The sequence below is a fragment of the Microtus ochrogaster genome, chromosome 10 (assembly GCF_000317375.1).
Source record: "Microtus ochrogaster isolate Prairie Vole_2 chromosome 10, MicOch1.0, whole genome shotgun sequence".
Classification (NCBI taxonomy): Eukaryota; Metazoa; Chordata; class Mammalia; order Rodentia; family Cricetidae; genus Microtus; species Microtus ochrogaster.
This window is the reverse complement of record NC_022016.1, coordinates 12,590,838-12,607,631: the sequence shown is the minus strand read 5'-3', so window position 1 is coordinate 12,607,631 and position 16,794 is coordinate 12,590,838. Positions and strand designations below refer to the sequence as shown.

The 16,794-nt window shown below is 37.3% G+C and overlaps 1 protein-coding gene across 3 annotated transcripts in view; it reads right to left on the bottom strand.

Moving 5' to 3' along the window:
* Kdm4c (lysine demethylase 4C) overlaps positions 1 to 16,794 on the bottom strand; it is a 169,069-nt gene that overhangs the window by 17,618 nt on the left and 134,657 nt on the right. For all 3 annotated transcript variants that reach the window (XM_005352661.3, XM_026782063.1, XM_026782064.1), the window contains 2 exons: positions 12,992 to 13,177; positions 5,519 to 5,689 (listed from right to left, as the gene is read on the bottom strand). In XM_005352661.3, the coding sequence (XP_005352718.1) occupies positions 5,519 to 5,689; positions 12,992 to 13,177 (357 nt within the window). The remainder of the gene's footprint in view (positions 1 to 5,518; positions 5,690 to 12,991; positions 13,178 to 16,794) is intronic.

Sequence of the window (16,794 nt, the reverse complement as noted above, 5' to 3'; positions counted from 1 at the left end):
TCAAATGCCAATGGATACTCAGAGGCTGGTAGGACTACATGCCTACCTCCTTTAACCCATGATGCGACAGATTATTATCTCTATTTTACAGACAACAAAATTGTGCCTTTAAGGAGCTCCTATGTCATGAATAAAGCTGAATTTCAGGTATGTTTTGAAAATACCCAGGGTGAAGGACCTTAAATCAGTAAGACTGATTCAGGCAACAGAGGAAAGACAAAAGATAGAGGGGATATGGCAGGTAGAGCAGACGAGATATGTCCTGTTTCAGTTGCCTCAAAAGAATTGTGTTTGTTCCCAAATATAAATGCTCCTGCTGGTACATCCCACTAAGTGAGAAAGTCACTGCTTCCACAGATGTTCCTAGTGGCCCCACAAACAGTATTAAAATATTTTTCTCTTTTGATGTTTTGTTCCATGACCTTCCCCCCACCCCACAAAACAATTGAGAGTAAACTCCCCTGAGTTGCCTCCAGAAACATACTTCACCATTAATGACTGATAGCACCTTAGCGTAAAAGCATGGAAAAAGACTTCAAACAAATCAGAAGACATAACCAGAAACATTTCCTTCTCAGTAAAAAAAAAAAAAAAAATACAGCAACAGGATACCAATATATATTCTACCAAACTGGAAAGCCTAAAAGGAATAAATGTAATTCTACATATATATGTCCTACTAAACTTAATCAAGATAAAATAAACAACTTAAATTGACCTATAACTTCTAATGAGACAGAAACGTTAATTAACCGCCCCCCCCCCAAAAAAAAAGAGCAGGAGAAGGATTTAGTGTAGAATTCTACCAGACTTTTGAAGAACACCAGTACTTTTCAAAATAGAAAAGAAACATTTTCAAATTCTTCTATGAAGCCAGTTTTAATCTGATAACAAAACCAGATAAAGAGCCAAGAAAAAATATTATAGGATGGTAACTCTGATGAACATGGATACAAAAATTCTTAATAAAGTACTTGCAACCAAATTTATTAACACATCAAAAAGGTTATCCACCATGACCAAGTTGGCTTCATTTCAGAGATATAGAGAAGGTCCAGCAGACATAAATCAATAAATGTAATGCACTACATAAATAGATCCTGGACAGAAATCAAAATGATCATTTTTTTAGATGCAGAAAAGGCCTCTGACAAAGTCTAAATATTTTTATGAGAAAAGTAATGGAGAATCTAGGGACAGCAGGGGATATATCATTCATATATATTGAAATAATATACAACAAGCGTACAGCCAACATATTGGTAAATGGAGAAAAACTTTCCTCCCCCCTTGGTTTTCTCACTCAGTGTCACTAGAAGAGGTGGTGCCTAGTCTTACTGTATATACTATGGCTGGCTAATATACATGGGAGATATGCCCTTTTCTGAAGAGAAAGGAGGAGGAGAAGTGAACTGGGGTGTGGGGGAAGAGAGGAGGATAGGAGGGAGAGGTTGAGAGGCAAAGAGGGAGGGAGGGAGGGAAAACTAATTGGTCTGGAAAAAATTAACAAATTTTTAAAAAGTATAGATATTTGAGATGAATTTAGAAATTATACTGGTTTAGGAAAGTGACAGTAATAGTTTCTAGGGGCTATGACCTTACCAGCCATAAGTAGTTTGCTGGGTTCCTAGTACTAGGAATGACTTCGCATTGAGAGGTCCTAAGTCATTACCATGCTCTTTGGGTCACCTTGCTGGTCAGTGCTGTAGTATGTAGACTGTACAGCTAAGTAAGAGGGTAGGCATACTGACTGTTTTCTTCCTTAGCAGCTCGCATAGCACCTTCTAAAACGATGAGAGCTAGTACTCAGAGGAGGCTTCCTGCTAAGTTTCATCTAAATTCCTCTTAATTCTGTGTTCAAAATGTGTGTGGTGTCTCCAGCAATAAGGTCTTAATATCAAGTTCTGAAAGGCAAATCAAAACAATGGCAATAGCTTGTGTTATTTTGGGAATTTCTTCGACTGCTCTGAACAAAAACTCAAGGGAGGCTTCTCATGACTGAAGCTGGGGCTTTTGTTAGCTAGTCTGCTGCTCACTGGGGGGACATAATCACCCAAGTGCCATAACTCTCTATCTATCTATCTATCTATCTATCTATCTATCTATCTATCTATCTATCTATCTATCTACCTACCTACCTACCTATCATCTTTTTTCCTAATACACACATGTTATGTAGATATATACATATACACACATATGTAATCTATATATGTTAAATAAACATAAAATAATAAAATTGGGCTTTAGAAAAACATGTAATTCATTACACCAGGCATTACTGGAAAGCAAACAGACTGGGAAAAAAACCCAGAAAATATTTGTAAATTATACATTGCATAAAGTTATGCAAGCATGCACATGCGCGCACACACACAATCTCTTGCAGCTCAACAGAAATAAAACTATTTTATCAATTTAAATAAACTTTCAACAAAGGAGTGGTGATTGAGTGGTAAGCACTTGAAAGAAGAACAGTCAAATCACTAGTCCGTAGGCAAATATAGATTAAGGTCCCATCAAGAAGTGACTACACATCTTCTGCAAAGGGAATTATGGACAGGACTAAGTAAATACAGGGGCAGGCAAGAAAATTCAGAGGCTATAATCCTCAAATGTTGCTTGGGAATACGTTCATAAAACAAAGAACCTTGAATAATTTCCCAAAGTGAAGATAAATTTCACTTAGCAAGGAGATAGATTATCTGAAGACAATGCATCTGGTAAATGCCTTCAGATTATAATTCAGCTATTTAAGACAGTAACAGTAGGAAATTTGCAGGCAAGTAGATGGAACTAGAAAAAAATCATCTCGAGTGAGGCAACCCAGACCCAGAAAGACAAGCATGGTGTGTACTTACTTGCGAGTGGATATTAGCTGCAAAGTAAAGGACAACCATGCTATAGTCCAACATCACGGAAGCTAGGTAACAAGGACAGCACAGAAGGGGGCACATGGATTTCCCTGGGAAGGAGAAATACAAGAGATCTTCTGGGTAGACAGGGGGCAGGTGGTAATATGAACATGAGGGATTCAGTTGGGGAGTGGATGGAGAGAGGAGAATAATGAAGATGGTCTCATGGGGGAGTCATTTAGGAGTCAGGTGGAAACTTGATGCAAGGTACACACTCCCACAAATCCATAGGGATGACCCCAGCTGAGATACCTAGCAATGATGGATGGATGGCATAAATTGGCTATCTCCTATGATAAGACTGGTGACTACCCAAACTATTGTTAGGATGCCTTCCTCTAGTAATTGATGAAAAGAGATGCAGAGATTCACAGCTAAGCACTGGGCTGAGCTTGGGGAATCCTGTTGAAGAGAGGAAGGAAGGACTGTATAAGCCATGGGGTGAGGGTCATCACAAAGGAACAACAGGAACAACTAACCTGGGCTCATGGAAGCTCACAGACGCTAGATTGACAGTTACGGAGCCTGCACGGGACCAGTCTAGGCCCTCTACATATGTGTGACACTTTCGTGGCTTGATCTCCTTGTGGGACTCCTAGCAGGGTCTGTTCCTGACAGTTTGGCTGGCTTTTGGGAACCTGTTCCTCATGCTGGGTTGCGTTTCACAGCCTAAATACAGGAGGAGGTGCATACTCCTACCTCAACTTGATATGCCACACTTTTGTTGACACTCCTGGGAGGCCTTACCCTTTCTGAACAGAGACAGAGAAAAAGTGGAATGGGGAGGGGAGACAGAAAGGAGGTGGAGGCAAGGAAAGGAGGGAGGGTAAACCCGTGAAGACATAAAAAAAAAATATAAATCTAATTAATATAAAAGAAAGAAATATAGTGTAGTGTGAATTCTAATTGGTCTTAATAATAAAAACCAAGAGTCAGATATTAGGGCATGAAAGCCAAAAGATCAGAGAAGCAGAACAGTAGCCAGCTACTAGTTCTTACCTCTACAAAACCCTTAGACCGAATGGGGTATCCTGTTTCTACAAGTCTTCAGACTAAATGTGGTCCCTATGAAACTTCAAAGGGCATACGGTTAGCTCCTGTCTCCTAATACCTTATATTCCTTTCTGCCCAGGCATATATCTTCCTGTTTCCACTTTCCCAATGCTAGGATTAAAGGTGTGTGATTCCCAAGTACTAGGATTAAAGGTGTGAGCCACCACCACCTAGCTCTTTTTCTTTTTTAGACTGGATCAATCTTGTGCAGCCCAGGGTGGGCTTAAACTCACAGAGATCCAACTGCCTCAGCCTCTCAAGTGCTGAGATTAAAGGTGTGTTTGCTATCACTGACTGGCAACTATGGTTAATTTGTGCTTAGCTCTGTACTCTGATCTTCAGGCAAGTTGTATTTGTTAGATCACACAAAAAATATCACCACATGATACAGATTTAGTTAGAAAACTATATTTGGTGGCAGGAGCAGGAGGTGTATCTGGTAGGATGTAAAATTCTCATTGGGCAGTCACTGAAGAAAAAAGTCACTAAAAACTATAGAGCCACAACTAAGGGCTGAAACAGCAGTAGATTCAGGTGCAGGCACTGTGCCAGAGATAAAAGAACACTTGTTTGAATTCATGTCATTCTTTTAAAAAATATTTTAAATTACATTATAATAAAAGAATCATTAGTTTGGGGTAAAAATATTATGGTGGGAAAACTAATATAATGGAAAATGTTCAACTTCTTGTGAGATTCCAAGGAAAGCATGTAATGTGATTATAATGTGATTTCCTCTTGTGTAAAGATTCTAATTTGTTTTTGGAAAATATGTAACATGGTTGTGAGGTTATATTTTCTTGCATAAAATTGTTAGAGGGTATAAAAGGGATAAGAGAAAAATAGAAGTAAAGAAGAAGAAATAAAGAAGTAAAGTAAAGAAGGGGTGTATAGTAGCACCTACTTCACATCTCTTCATTTTCTCTGACCTGCTGAAGTTGGACTTGGGCACATTATCAAATCAGGGCAGGTGGTTCACATTGTAATCCCAGTATTTGTGAGGGTGAGTGAGGTGGAAGGATCATTCCCAGTTAGATAACAGCCTGGAATACATTATAAGTTCTTGGGCAACCTGAGCTATATAAAAAGGCCCTCTGTCCCAACCTCACCATCAAAGTCAGAAAAGGATTTACAGATGTTTAGACCCAGGAAGGCTGTTGTCTGGTCCATGAGACTGATAACCTGTGTAAGGTCTAGAGAAAATGGCCACCTTACCCTGTGCCATGTGAGAGTTCAGAAAGAAGGAACTTGCCAGACCAAATATAAGAACTTGGATTGCCTTGCCTTCTCACAACTCAAACAAATAAAGTACTATTCTTTACAAATTACCCAGTCTTAGATATCTTTCTGTAGTAGCAGACAAGACAAAAAAGTCAAGAGCGTATCTTTTGTTCCTTGGCTAAAGAAAATTTCTCAAAAGAGCTAAAAAAAAACTCCATCTGTTCATCTGTATACTACAAAAGATAATTAACATCAAAATTATCAATGGCAATAGATAATTAATTACAAACATTTCTGAGGGATCAGGAACTCAGGAAAAACCTACTTACCACAATGTCCTCAGGAAATGTGTCTCTGCTGAAGGAGCCATCATCAAACATGACCTCATAGAAGGTCTGAGATGTCACATCTATCACTCTACAGCTGTAGTACCGAGTATTCCGATGCTTTGTGATGACTGTCTGGCCTACAGAGATGGCTTTCTCACAAGTTTTGGACTTCTGTAAGACAGAGAAAAAGAAAGAAAAGTGACAGAAATTTTAAAAAAAAAAAAAAGAACAGAAAATAAAAATATTTTTGGGAAACAATAACCATTTTGGTCTTTTTTTTTGTTTTTTTTTTTTGTTTTTCAAGATTTCTCCATGTAGCTTTGATGCCTGTCCCAGAACTAGCTCTTATACACCAGGCTGGCCTCGAACTCACAGAGATCTGCCTGCCTCTGCCTCACAAGTGCTGAGATTAAAGGCATGTGTCACCACCGCCTAGTTTAAGGTGTTTTTTGTTCTGCTTCTTTTGGGGGGAGGGGTGCATTTCAAGACAGCATTTCTCTGTGAGTTCTGACTGTCCTAGAACTTGCTCCACCTGCCTCTGTTTCCCAGTGCTAGAATTAAAGGCATGTGCCAATGTTACCTCGCAAATTTAAGTTTTTAAAATTTAGTATGAGAGAATAATTTCAAATTTCAAGAATATAATTAGTAAAAAAATAAACTATTCATCTACTACTTGTTGGCCACTGATTACTAATATCTTATAATATGCTTTATTGTCTAAATATTTGGTGCATGTGTGAAGTAGAAGGATAGAGATTAGGTCTCAGGTGTGCAGGCAAGCACTCTAACAGTGAGCCCTGCACCTCAATCCCCTAAATTTTTTTAAGTACTTTGAATCCACAGTATTTATCATATGAATTCTTCAATGTTTGTTTTCTAAGAGAGAGGTATCCTTCATATAATCACAGCTCTACACAGTAATCAACTTCAAGAAGTTGAACACTGACATGACACTTTAAAACTTGATCAACTGACTTCATGATGACCTTGGTGATTTCCTATCCCCTTCCATGAAACTCTGAAAAAGAGAATCTATTATCCAATTCAGTTCTACTCATCTGCCACATCATTTTAGGCTCATTTTACCCCATTTCTACAAGTTTTTTTTTTATGGTAGTGATACTTTAGAAAGCTAAATTTCTCCTGCTTTTTAATAGATCATCTGAGTGATATTTTTCCATGTTTATATAGTGTTGTCCAGAATCCAATATTCTTTGTGGTGATATTTCATTTTAAGACACATAATTTTTGCATATGTCCCAATGTTACTCTAGATCCTAAACAAAGCGTGACCCAATAGTTTGAGTCTGAACCAGGCTGTGGTTTAGCTTGCTTGGGTCAAAAGTCTATATTAGAGAAGTAATGATATATTAATTTAGAGCATTATGTTCAAGAAACCTTGGACACTAGTGTTTTTTTAGGGACTTTAGATCCCCTAGGGTGTAACAGTTCTGCTCTGCTAGGGGAATGTGTCCCCAAAGTGTTACAATTCCGCTCTGCTCCATCTAATATGAAAGTTGTTACATCAGGTTGAAAATGTCACATTGCACAACAAACCTCACTCAAGAAATTTATTGGGAAGGAAAAATTTAGGAGGGTGACTGTCTCTACTGTGAGGAGCAACAAATTGAACAGAGTACAGGACTTATTTAGGTTTCTTAGGAGAGAGGGTGGTAGAGCTTTCCAGGGATGCATTGATTAGTAGTAGGTTTTTGTGGCCTGATTCCGGGGCAAGCTTAGGGATTGGTGGGATTTTGTCCTCAGGGACTCAGACACATAAAACACAAGTTTGGTTTCTAAAAAATGAGTGACTACATTGATAATAATTAGGATGTTAGACACCAACAGAACTCAGTAACTGATCAGAGGTACAGAAGTCAGCCTAGTATGAAACAGAACCATGCAACTAAGTATTGTTGAAACAGATGACCCATAGAGATTTTCATTACTTACTACTGAATTTACTTCTCTGTATTTTCCACTGATTATGGAATCAAAATAGAATAGTTCTTAAAAATTTCCCCAATTTTTTTGATCTATTATTTTTATTTAAATATATTTGAAGATGATGCCAATATAAAATGTATATATTAATTTTTAGCAAAGATGTAAGTTGCTTATTCACTCTTAGTAAGTATAGTGCTGGTCAGTTTTTCTGCTGGCAATGAATATTTGATATAGCACATTGTCATCTTTGCAGGAAATGCACAAGGCATGACCTACTTAGGAGACTTCTGTTCCAGATTATTTGTATAGTACTTCCTGATATTTGGTGATAGCTCATAAACTTTTACATTACCTAAAAATTAAGTTTATAAAATTGCTGTTCCAGAAAAATCAATATATTTATCCCCTTTATTAGCACTTGAAAAAAGTGCTAATTTCCCAAATTTTTAAGCAACCAATTATTTATAATCAACCAAAAAGTTTTAAAACAGCTGACACGTAACTACTTAGCAAGGAAAGACCATATTCAACATTTGCTCAGTAAATATAAATACAAGATAGATGTGAAAGGGTGAGCACTTTATATGGAAGAATGATATATTCTATACTAGAAGATAATCTACATGCATCACTTATGTTTAGGTCATATTAGACAGGACACAGAAAAATACCTTCTGTTGTTTTAATATTCATCTCTGATTCCCAATATATTTTTTTCTTTTTTCTTTCTCAGTAAAAGACATATTTTATTCACAGGTTTGTGGCTGCACAAAAGACAGCCTCGTCAAGGTTTTGGTATTTATGACTTCACCTGCTCTTCATTCTACAGGGTAACACCAACAGCAAGATCCAGGTGTTAAAGGTATACACTCAATGGAGTCACCTTATAAATGGTTATGTTTTAGTCTTCATAAATGCTCACACTTACGTATTAAGTAGGCTATATAATTTACTCTCAAATATTATTCTTCCCAATCAAAGTTTGGACAAAAGTCAGAACAGTTAACATTAAAGAGAGTTCATGAGGGAAGAAGGAGTTAAATGTGTTACAACAAGGGCCAATTCCAGAACAGACATTTTCTTATCATTTGGCAAACTAATTTGGTCTCTCTTCTTGAAGAAAGTTCAACTGAAAACTGATGAATTATTGGCAGAACCAATATGGTTTGAATATGAAATATGCCCAATGGTCTCCTGTGTATAAACATGTGGTTCTCAGGTGGCTGGTGGCACAAAATTGAGAGATTATTAAAATTTAGGAGGTAGGCCCTCTGTTGGGAATGAATACCAGGGCTGAGAAGGGGAAATGGGCATAAACTCCTACACTTAATCAAGAAGCTCTAGTTGACAACGATTTAAAACAGCAACAACAACAATAGCAATAACAAATACCACCCTACTTTTTCTCTTCACTGGAGTCACTTGGTACATACTACACTTAAGGGTTGGCTCCATTACCAGCAGTAGATGACCAACACAAAATGAATTCAATGGTATTTTGTAGATTTTCTTATTGTCTCATGTTGTTTTGATTGGGCAATTTTGATCTAACTGGTCTTTATGTTTTGATCTAACTTGTATATTATAGCTTCTTATGGGTTTTGTTTTTGTGTGTCTGTGTCTGTATAGTTTCCTTATTATGCTTTTTTTGTTTTTTGTTTTAGTTGTGTGTATGTCTGTGTTTTGTTTTCCAAAGAGGAAGAGAAAAATGGTGTAGAGTTGGATGAATGGGAAAGGTGGGAAGATGTGGAAAAGAACGAGGGAGGGAAAACTGTGATCAGAATATACTCTATGAAAAAAAATTTTTCAATAAAAAGTATACTGGCTACTAAGGCTTTCTGGGATGACTACATACAGATTATACCTGAATATGCACAATATTATCTAAGATGTTATACATATGTTAATTATTATTTCTTTTATAATCCTCATCTATGTTGACATCCTGTCAAGATAGGACCAAAAAGTAATTGTGCTATAAAGATACACTGCCCTGTGAGACACACTAATAGAATATAAACTCAGTAAATTTTCTTGAGTTTTAGAAGAAACAGTAAAAGGAAAATCAATTAAAAATTTTCTAATTCTCATCTTAACAGTTTAGTGCAGATTTTCTGTAGCACATCTTAATCAATGGTAACAAGTCTGAAAAATGATTCAGGTCCATTTTTAATCAAGAAAACTAATTATGTACTTTTCTGTCTTCCAGGTGTTAACTGTACAGCATAGGAAAGTATCCAGTGAAGAAAACTACAGACTGGGAGAGACTCTTTGCTAGGTATACATGTGACAGAGGATTAATATCCAGAAAAAAAAAAAAAAAACCAAGAAGCAAAAACCACAAATGACTCAATTAAAAAATGTGCTATGGATCTGAACAGAGTTCTTAAGAAATAAAAATTGCTAAGAAGTATGTCAAGAAATATCTATTCCTGAGAGAATGTTGAGCACCAAAGATACCCCACTTGGAGCTTGTTTTCTTCTTGGCAAAACTGACCTTTGGGCAAAGAACTGACAATGCCTCAACCACTGACAGGAATGGATAAGCAGGACTGTCAAATCTTGCCAAGACAGGGTAAAATGGTTTTGAAAAATTTCCTGCCTCTGAAAATGGTCTGTCAATTACACTAGGCCTTAGCCAAAGTTGGTTGCTTCAACGTTGAAATGACACTTTGGGTGATTGCTCAGGTAGCTAGTTGTCTCCATCACATATTGCTTGCTTTGGAAGCTACTTGATTGCACTTCCTGCCTGCTAAAGTAATATTATCTCCCTTCTCAGGCCTTTGATGGGGTTGAAGATTAGATAGTCGTAGTTACTGTACTCTTATGATCTAGTCAAGCCATTTCCTATATAAGACTTAGACTACATATAATAGAATGTTGATAAACATTTAGCATATGTTTCTTGCTTAATATTGTTTATGTTGGATGTAATACCAACTATACTTAATATCTGTTCCTAGTGTATATAGTTTGTATTGGGTTTGGAACTCTCTTATTTAAACAAAAAGGGGAAGTGCAGAGGGAGCACATTCTGCTCCTTCAGCCAATAATAGCTTTTAAGATACCAGCTCACTGGGGAGTGGTCTCTTATACTTTAAAAAGCAGTGGGAACTGTGCTTCCAGTTCCTATTCCTGAGACTAGACTCTCTGTTTCCTCTTTGCGACGAGAGGACTGTTGTTTGGGATGGTGATCTGTAAGTTTTTTCCCTCAAATAAATAACCTTTTTTATTATCCATAATTTTTGACTGATATAGAATTGTTTTGTGGCTTCAATAGCCTATTATTATTGTTACCCTTGATTATATCTCAAAACTGGACAACACAAAATTTGGATGCAGGACTTAGAAGATTTAAGCTGGATCTGACCTGAAAACCTCCATCCTGAAAATCAGTCTTTCATAGTATCAGAAGATGCTTACAAACTTCAAGAGAGAAAGAACCAATCAATAGACCTACCTAGCTATGATGCCTGTGAACCACTACTATGGCCAGCATGGCAAGATGTCCTTAAAGGTACAATAGTGGCATTCATATTTGTGGTAAAAACAGTTCTCCAACCAAATTTAGCAACTATAACAGAAAGATAATTATGTATGTTACTGGAAACCTACCTAGGCAACTACCTAGGGCTAGGGAGTTCATGGATTGTAGAGGAAAAACTGCTACTCCCACTGTAGTAAACCAATACAATTCCTACTTGCATTCTAAACTTTATACCCACAGATAAATGTAGTTCTTAGTCTTGATTAAATAAACTTTAAGCAACAAATGAAGACCCCATTGTAACTGGTCAAAATGCAGACATCAACTGATCATGGAACGCCCAGCTCTAATTATTGTACTTATAACTCCTGCATCTCATGGCCTGAGGACCAACAAATATGCTATGAGATTGTATCTCCTATATATGACAGTTCCATGATACTGGAACTAGGTGGCTGCCTAAATAAGACTTGAAGGAACTACAACATCAACAGATATGGAAATGAGGAAGAAAAAAAAATCTCTGAGGTACTTACAATAGACAAAGAATTATAAGTAACAATGACCTCTGAGAAAGGGAGAATTAATCTTCCCCAGGAATGAGAGCCCTAACTGGTTACTAAATACCAAGTGGTCAATCCTGAAACCATATACATACAAGTGGCATGATAATATACACAAGTAATACTTAATGGAGTCAGTATATTAGGTGCATAAACACACACACACTAATAAAGAAACAGAGGTTTTCAACTTGAGAGGGAGGGGTTAGAAGGGTAGATAGGAGTATTTGGTGAAAGGAAAGGGAGGAAAGTCATGTAATTATATTTTAATTAAAACTAAAAAAACATTTAAAAATCTTTAAAGTTTTATTTCTTGGATATATTCAAGTTCTTATTAGCAATGTTTGCAAACCTTGGAACTACTGGATAATTTTCAAAAGATTTTGTAAAAGGTCACTGCATAATTAGGACCATATAGGAATATTTAGTATGCTTATATATGACAATAGATATGAACCTTAAAACAGACTTGTTTTGCTAATCAGTTTTTTATAGTACTTGAATATTGAATATGTAGTCTAAGACAATTCTTCTTTGTGTCATGTAGCCTAGAGCAGCCAAAGGTCATCCCCGTTTTTAAATATGTGAAAAGAAACAGAAATAGAAGGTATGGTGATTTGAATGAGAACAGCCATCACAGGCTCATGTTTGAATGTGTGGTCCCCAGTTATGTTTTGCAAGGATTAGGAGGTGTGACATTTTGCAGAAGGTTTGTTACTGGAAGTGGACTTTGAGGTTTCAAAAACCAACACCATACCCAATCTCTGTTTCTATTTCTCTGCCCCGCAGTTTCTCTGCCTCTCTCTCCTCCCCTCCCTTTCCCTCCGCCTGCTGCCTGTGGATCAGATGTAAGTTCTCAGCTACTGCTCCACCACCATGCCTACTTGCATACTGCCATGCTCTCACCATGATTACTACAGGATAACAATCTAAAACTCTAAGCAAACCTCCAATTAAATGCTTTCTTTTATAAGTTCCCTTGGACATGGTGTTTCGTCACAATAGGACAGGAAAAAAGACATACACCAAACTTAGTAATGTTGAATAAGCTTTTATGTTTAAAATAACTTATGATACTAAACACAGAATTTGTTTTAAAATTTTTCTTTTACACATCTGAGGTGGTATTTTTCACACTGCTCTACTACAAGTGATATTCTGACACCCCGAACACACGAACTGCACAATCTATATATATATAAACACCCACAATTATTCAGATACCTTTTACACAGATCCTGAACTAGAATGGACATAAAGAGCTTGATTCATTCATTTGTTCAGTCACTCAACTTACTAAATATTGCATTTAGTGCATATTAGAAACTGAAACTATGTGTAAATAACAGCCCTCAATCCCTAGTCTAAAGTATATTATAGTCCAGACATGTCAATACCAACAAGGTATTCTAGACCTAAGAAGGGTCCAGAAAAAAATTTAGATAAAGTGTCAGCAAATGGGAGAGAAGTTCTTACCACATTTGAGTTGACTCTATGTCTGAAGCACGTGATGTTTACCACGTAAGGCCAGTCATCAGGCTCCATGAGTACCCCAGCAGCATGGGCACATGTGACATGGAATGAAGCTGGGCAGCGGCCATAGGAACACTGAATGCAGGCTCCAGAAACCTTCTTAACCCGGTGTCTACAGAAGATGCATTTCTAAAGGGTTAAAACAGAGAATAACACCCATTCGTCAGAGAATGATGGTTATTAAATGAATAACTCACCAGGCATTACATCAAGTTTTGACTCTAAGGGCCTTATCAACAAGAACAGCTATGGCAAAACAATCTTCTCACATTAAGAATAATATACGCCCACAGTCACATCCCATCAGACATATTCTGAAGTACTTCTTCTTGTGGTCAGTAAAGTCAAATTCATTTTCACGTGCTTCTCCAGGTATAGACTTCAGGATAGAGCCCTGGGTGATCTTGTAATCAACCATGACTGCAAAGGATATTTCTGTTTGACCTGGACACAGGAGTCCTTTGTATATATGAAGTTAAAGCCCAGGTGCAAATATTCTTACACTAGATGAAAATACTTAAAATAGTGAAACATCATACATATGGGAGAATTTTTCCATATACAAGGAAATAGAAAGCATTCAATGGTTCAATGTGGAAACTAGAACTCAAGTATTTAATAATTCAAATCTGAATGCTTGCTTCTTGACTGACAAAAAATGGCTCCCAAAGTGGTAAAACTAAAAATCATCCCAAAACACTATGTTTTTATTGCACATTTCTAACTGTGAAGGGTTGGGGAAGAATGAAAACAAACAAAAAAAATCCAGAATAACTTATCATAATCTAAAAACTAAGTTTCACAGAAAGGCCTTAAACATTATCAGAACAACTGTCATGAGAAATCGAGAAAAATCATACAGCTGCACTTAATATTAGGTTTGTGTATGGTTACTTGAGGGTTAAGAAAAAAAAGTTGTGGATCAGCATAGGGTCAGGCAGAAAAGCCAGAAGAAACAGGATGATCTCAAAGCTCAACCTTTAATTTCCACATGCTTGGTTAAATGTTGGGGCAATGGGTCCCCTTTAACAGGTTAACTTTTCTTTGTGCGATAAAACAGGCTCTTAAAGTCTTAAAGTCATGTGGGGATTTATCACAGTCATGTAAGAATCAATGTGCACCAAACTTCTAAATCCTTTTTTGTAGTTACAGCTGATGATTACTGACAGTCTTAAAGACTCTGTTCTTTAATCTTGCTCTGCTCTCTTGCTACCTATCTATAATAACTGCCACTTCTACTCATGCTGTCTTGCCAGGAATAGAAATGGTCTTTTAATTCATCTTTTATTTCATTCCATTTTAGTTCAGCTTCCCAGGGCTGCTAGGATTACCTTTATACAACATAAATATTATGTTCCTTTCTTCAGTTGCATCTTGTTATCTTTAAGTTTTCAGGAAAGGAGAGGGGGCACAACATGACATGGAAGAAAATTGCTTGCAAAAGTCCTTCCATGAGAGCAGCCTTATTTTTCACTAGTCCTCACTAGAGCACTACTAGATTCCAGGCACTAAATGTAAACCAGTTTCCCCTTACACTGAAGCTCAATGTACAATCACATATTTTATACTATACACTAAACGCGTAATTTATTTTAAAACATATGTATGCATAGAGCTATGAAGAGATAAAGAGAGAAGAGGAGATAAGAAGGAAGAGGGACAGGGAGAGAAGACAGAACAGAAATGAAGTCTCAAAGCATTACTGTAAACCATATCTCGATATTTTGAAAAATCACTGGACTCTGTTTTCAAACAGTATTAAAAGGAAAGGAACTATTAAAAAGCCACAGAAATTCTGATCAGGGCATTGGTTTCAGGGACCTGACATAAGAAAGAGTTCAGGGTTTAGGTATTTCTTTACTGCTCTTTGGTGATAGAAATCAACAGAGGATTTACATCTTTCTTTAAATAGAGCTATCAGCTTAAGAAGGGGGATTTAGCCTATGTCTTCAGGCAAGCTAACAGCCATGTATGTTTCTTTGAGACTGGCTCTCAACTTGTTCTGTATCCCAGGGGGGCCTTGAAATTGTGACTCTCCTGCTTCAGTCTCAATCCCAGTAGTATGGATCACAGAGTTCTGCCACCAGGCTTGGCTCCATGAAATCTTAAAAGACATCATCATGTTCCACAGAACAAAGAGGACTTGAAGATAATCAATATCTGGGCAACAACTAATAAAAGAGATTCATAAAGTCAAATGAGGAATCTAAAAGAAGCTCTCTTATTGATACATTAGAATGAGGTCACCAAAATGATGACTACCAGAAACTAACACAAGTGGGAAAAGCTGACACCAATGACATGGCATTGTCACCTTAAGTTATCTCTTATACTTTTTCCAGGGGAAGAACTGGGGATTGCTCTGTGTTTGTAGAATTAAAATTAAAATCCTCCAAATAGATTTTAGCTATGTTTCATGTTCTGCTTCATCTATGTCAATATACACATTATATCCCTCATCAAAGACAATGGAGCCATGAATCAGAGCAACCTGGAGGTCTTCTATAAACAGACTGGTGACATCTCTAAGATCCCGCATATCTGGGTTGAAGCACTGCATTTATATTTTTATGACACATTCTCAGTGACACTGATGCTTCACATATCAGGCTTAAAGAACTTTCTGGTTACAAAGCTAGAAAATATAATCAACTATTTTGAGGTACTTTTAATACAAAAAAATTTAGGAAGTAAATGGCTTTTCATGTTTTGTATAAAGCAAAAAACTGAGGCTTTTCAGAAGAATGATTTATAGAGCATTGTACTTCCTTGGAGAACTAGATTTCCATATTAATTTTCATGGCACAGGCCACTGAGTGCACTAACAGACTGGGGAGATAATGAGACTTTGTGTATAATTTCTTGCTGTCCAAGGACATAGCTTGGCAAAGGACATCAAGAAATGATGAGCCGTGAAAAAGTTGGAGGTTCAAAATGCATATCCTCTTCCTTTTATTTATATATGATTGATAATATGATTGTCATTTTACCAGTTTTTAATCATTCTTATTCTTTCTATAAATATCAAGGTAGTTCTAAAACAGGTATAAATGTCTTTAGAAATAAAATTACTATTTCTTGGTGCTCCATATTACCTCTAAGACCAGGCAGTACTCCGTATTGCTCTAAAGCCCACCCTTGTGAATATGCCTAACCTTACCTTTCTTTTATATACCATCCCCAGTCCCCACACCTAGTTCTAGATGCTCATCTAGTGATTAGTTTGTACTTGCCCTAACCATAATCTACACAGGTTTTGGATAGGAGGTACATCCTGTATGACAGTACATGGGCCCTGCTAACATCTGACATCATCCCGCATGAGTGCCATCAACCTTCCAGCTAAGTTTGGTCTTGCATATTTTACAACAGGGCCACCCTATTTAGTCTGCCAGATCCAACTACTCATAATCCTCAGATCTAGTCCATGTTCCAGTCTAGTCCATTGGCTAAATCTGTACTCTCAAACATACAACTTACAGGCTCTAGACAAGAGACACATTCTGTCTTCTAGCATAGAACCCCTCCCACATCAGATCCAACCTTCAGGCTCCAGCTTCCCTATTAACCTGTGTTGTTTCAGAATGATATGTCCAGACAGAAAACTATCGGGCAGCGGCGGCGGAGCGACACAGCGCTGCAATCAAAAATAGGCTTTGGGGGGCCGGCGGCGAGGGCAGAGGCAAGCGGCGGGGACCAGAGGGGTCAGGCGAGGCAGCAGCGGGGACCGGCACAGCTGGAGAGGC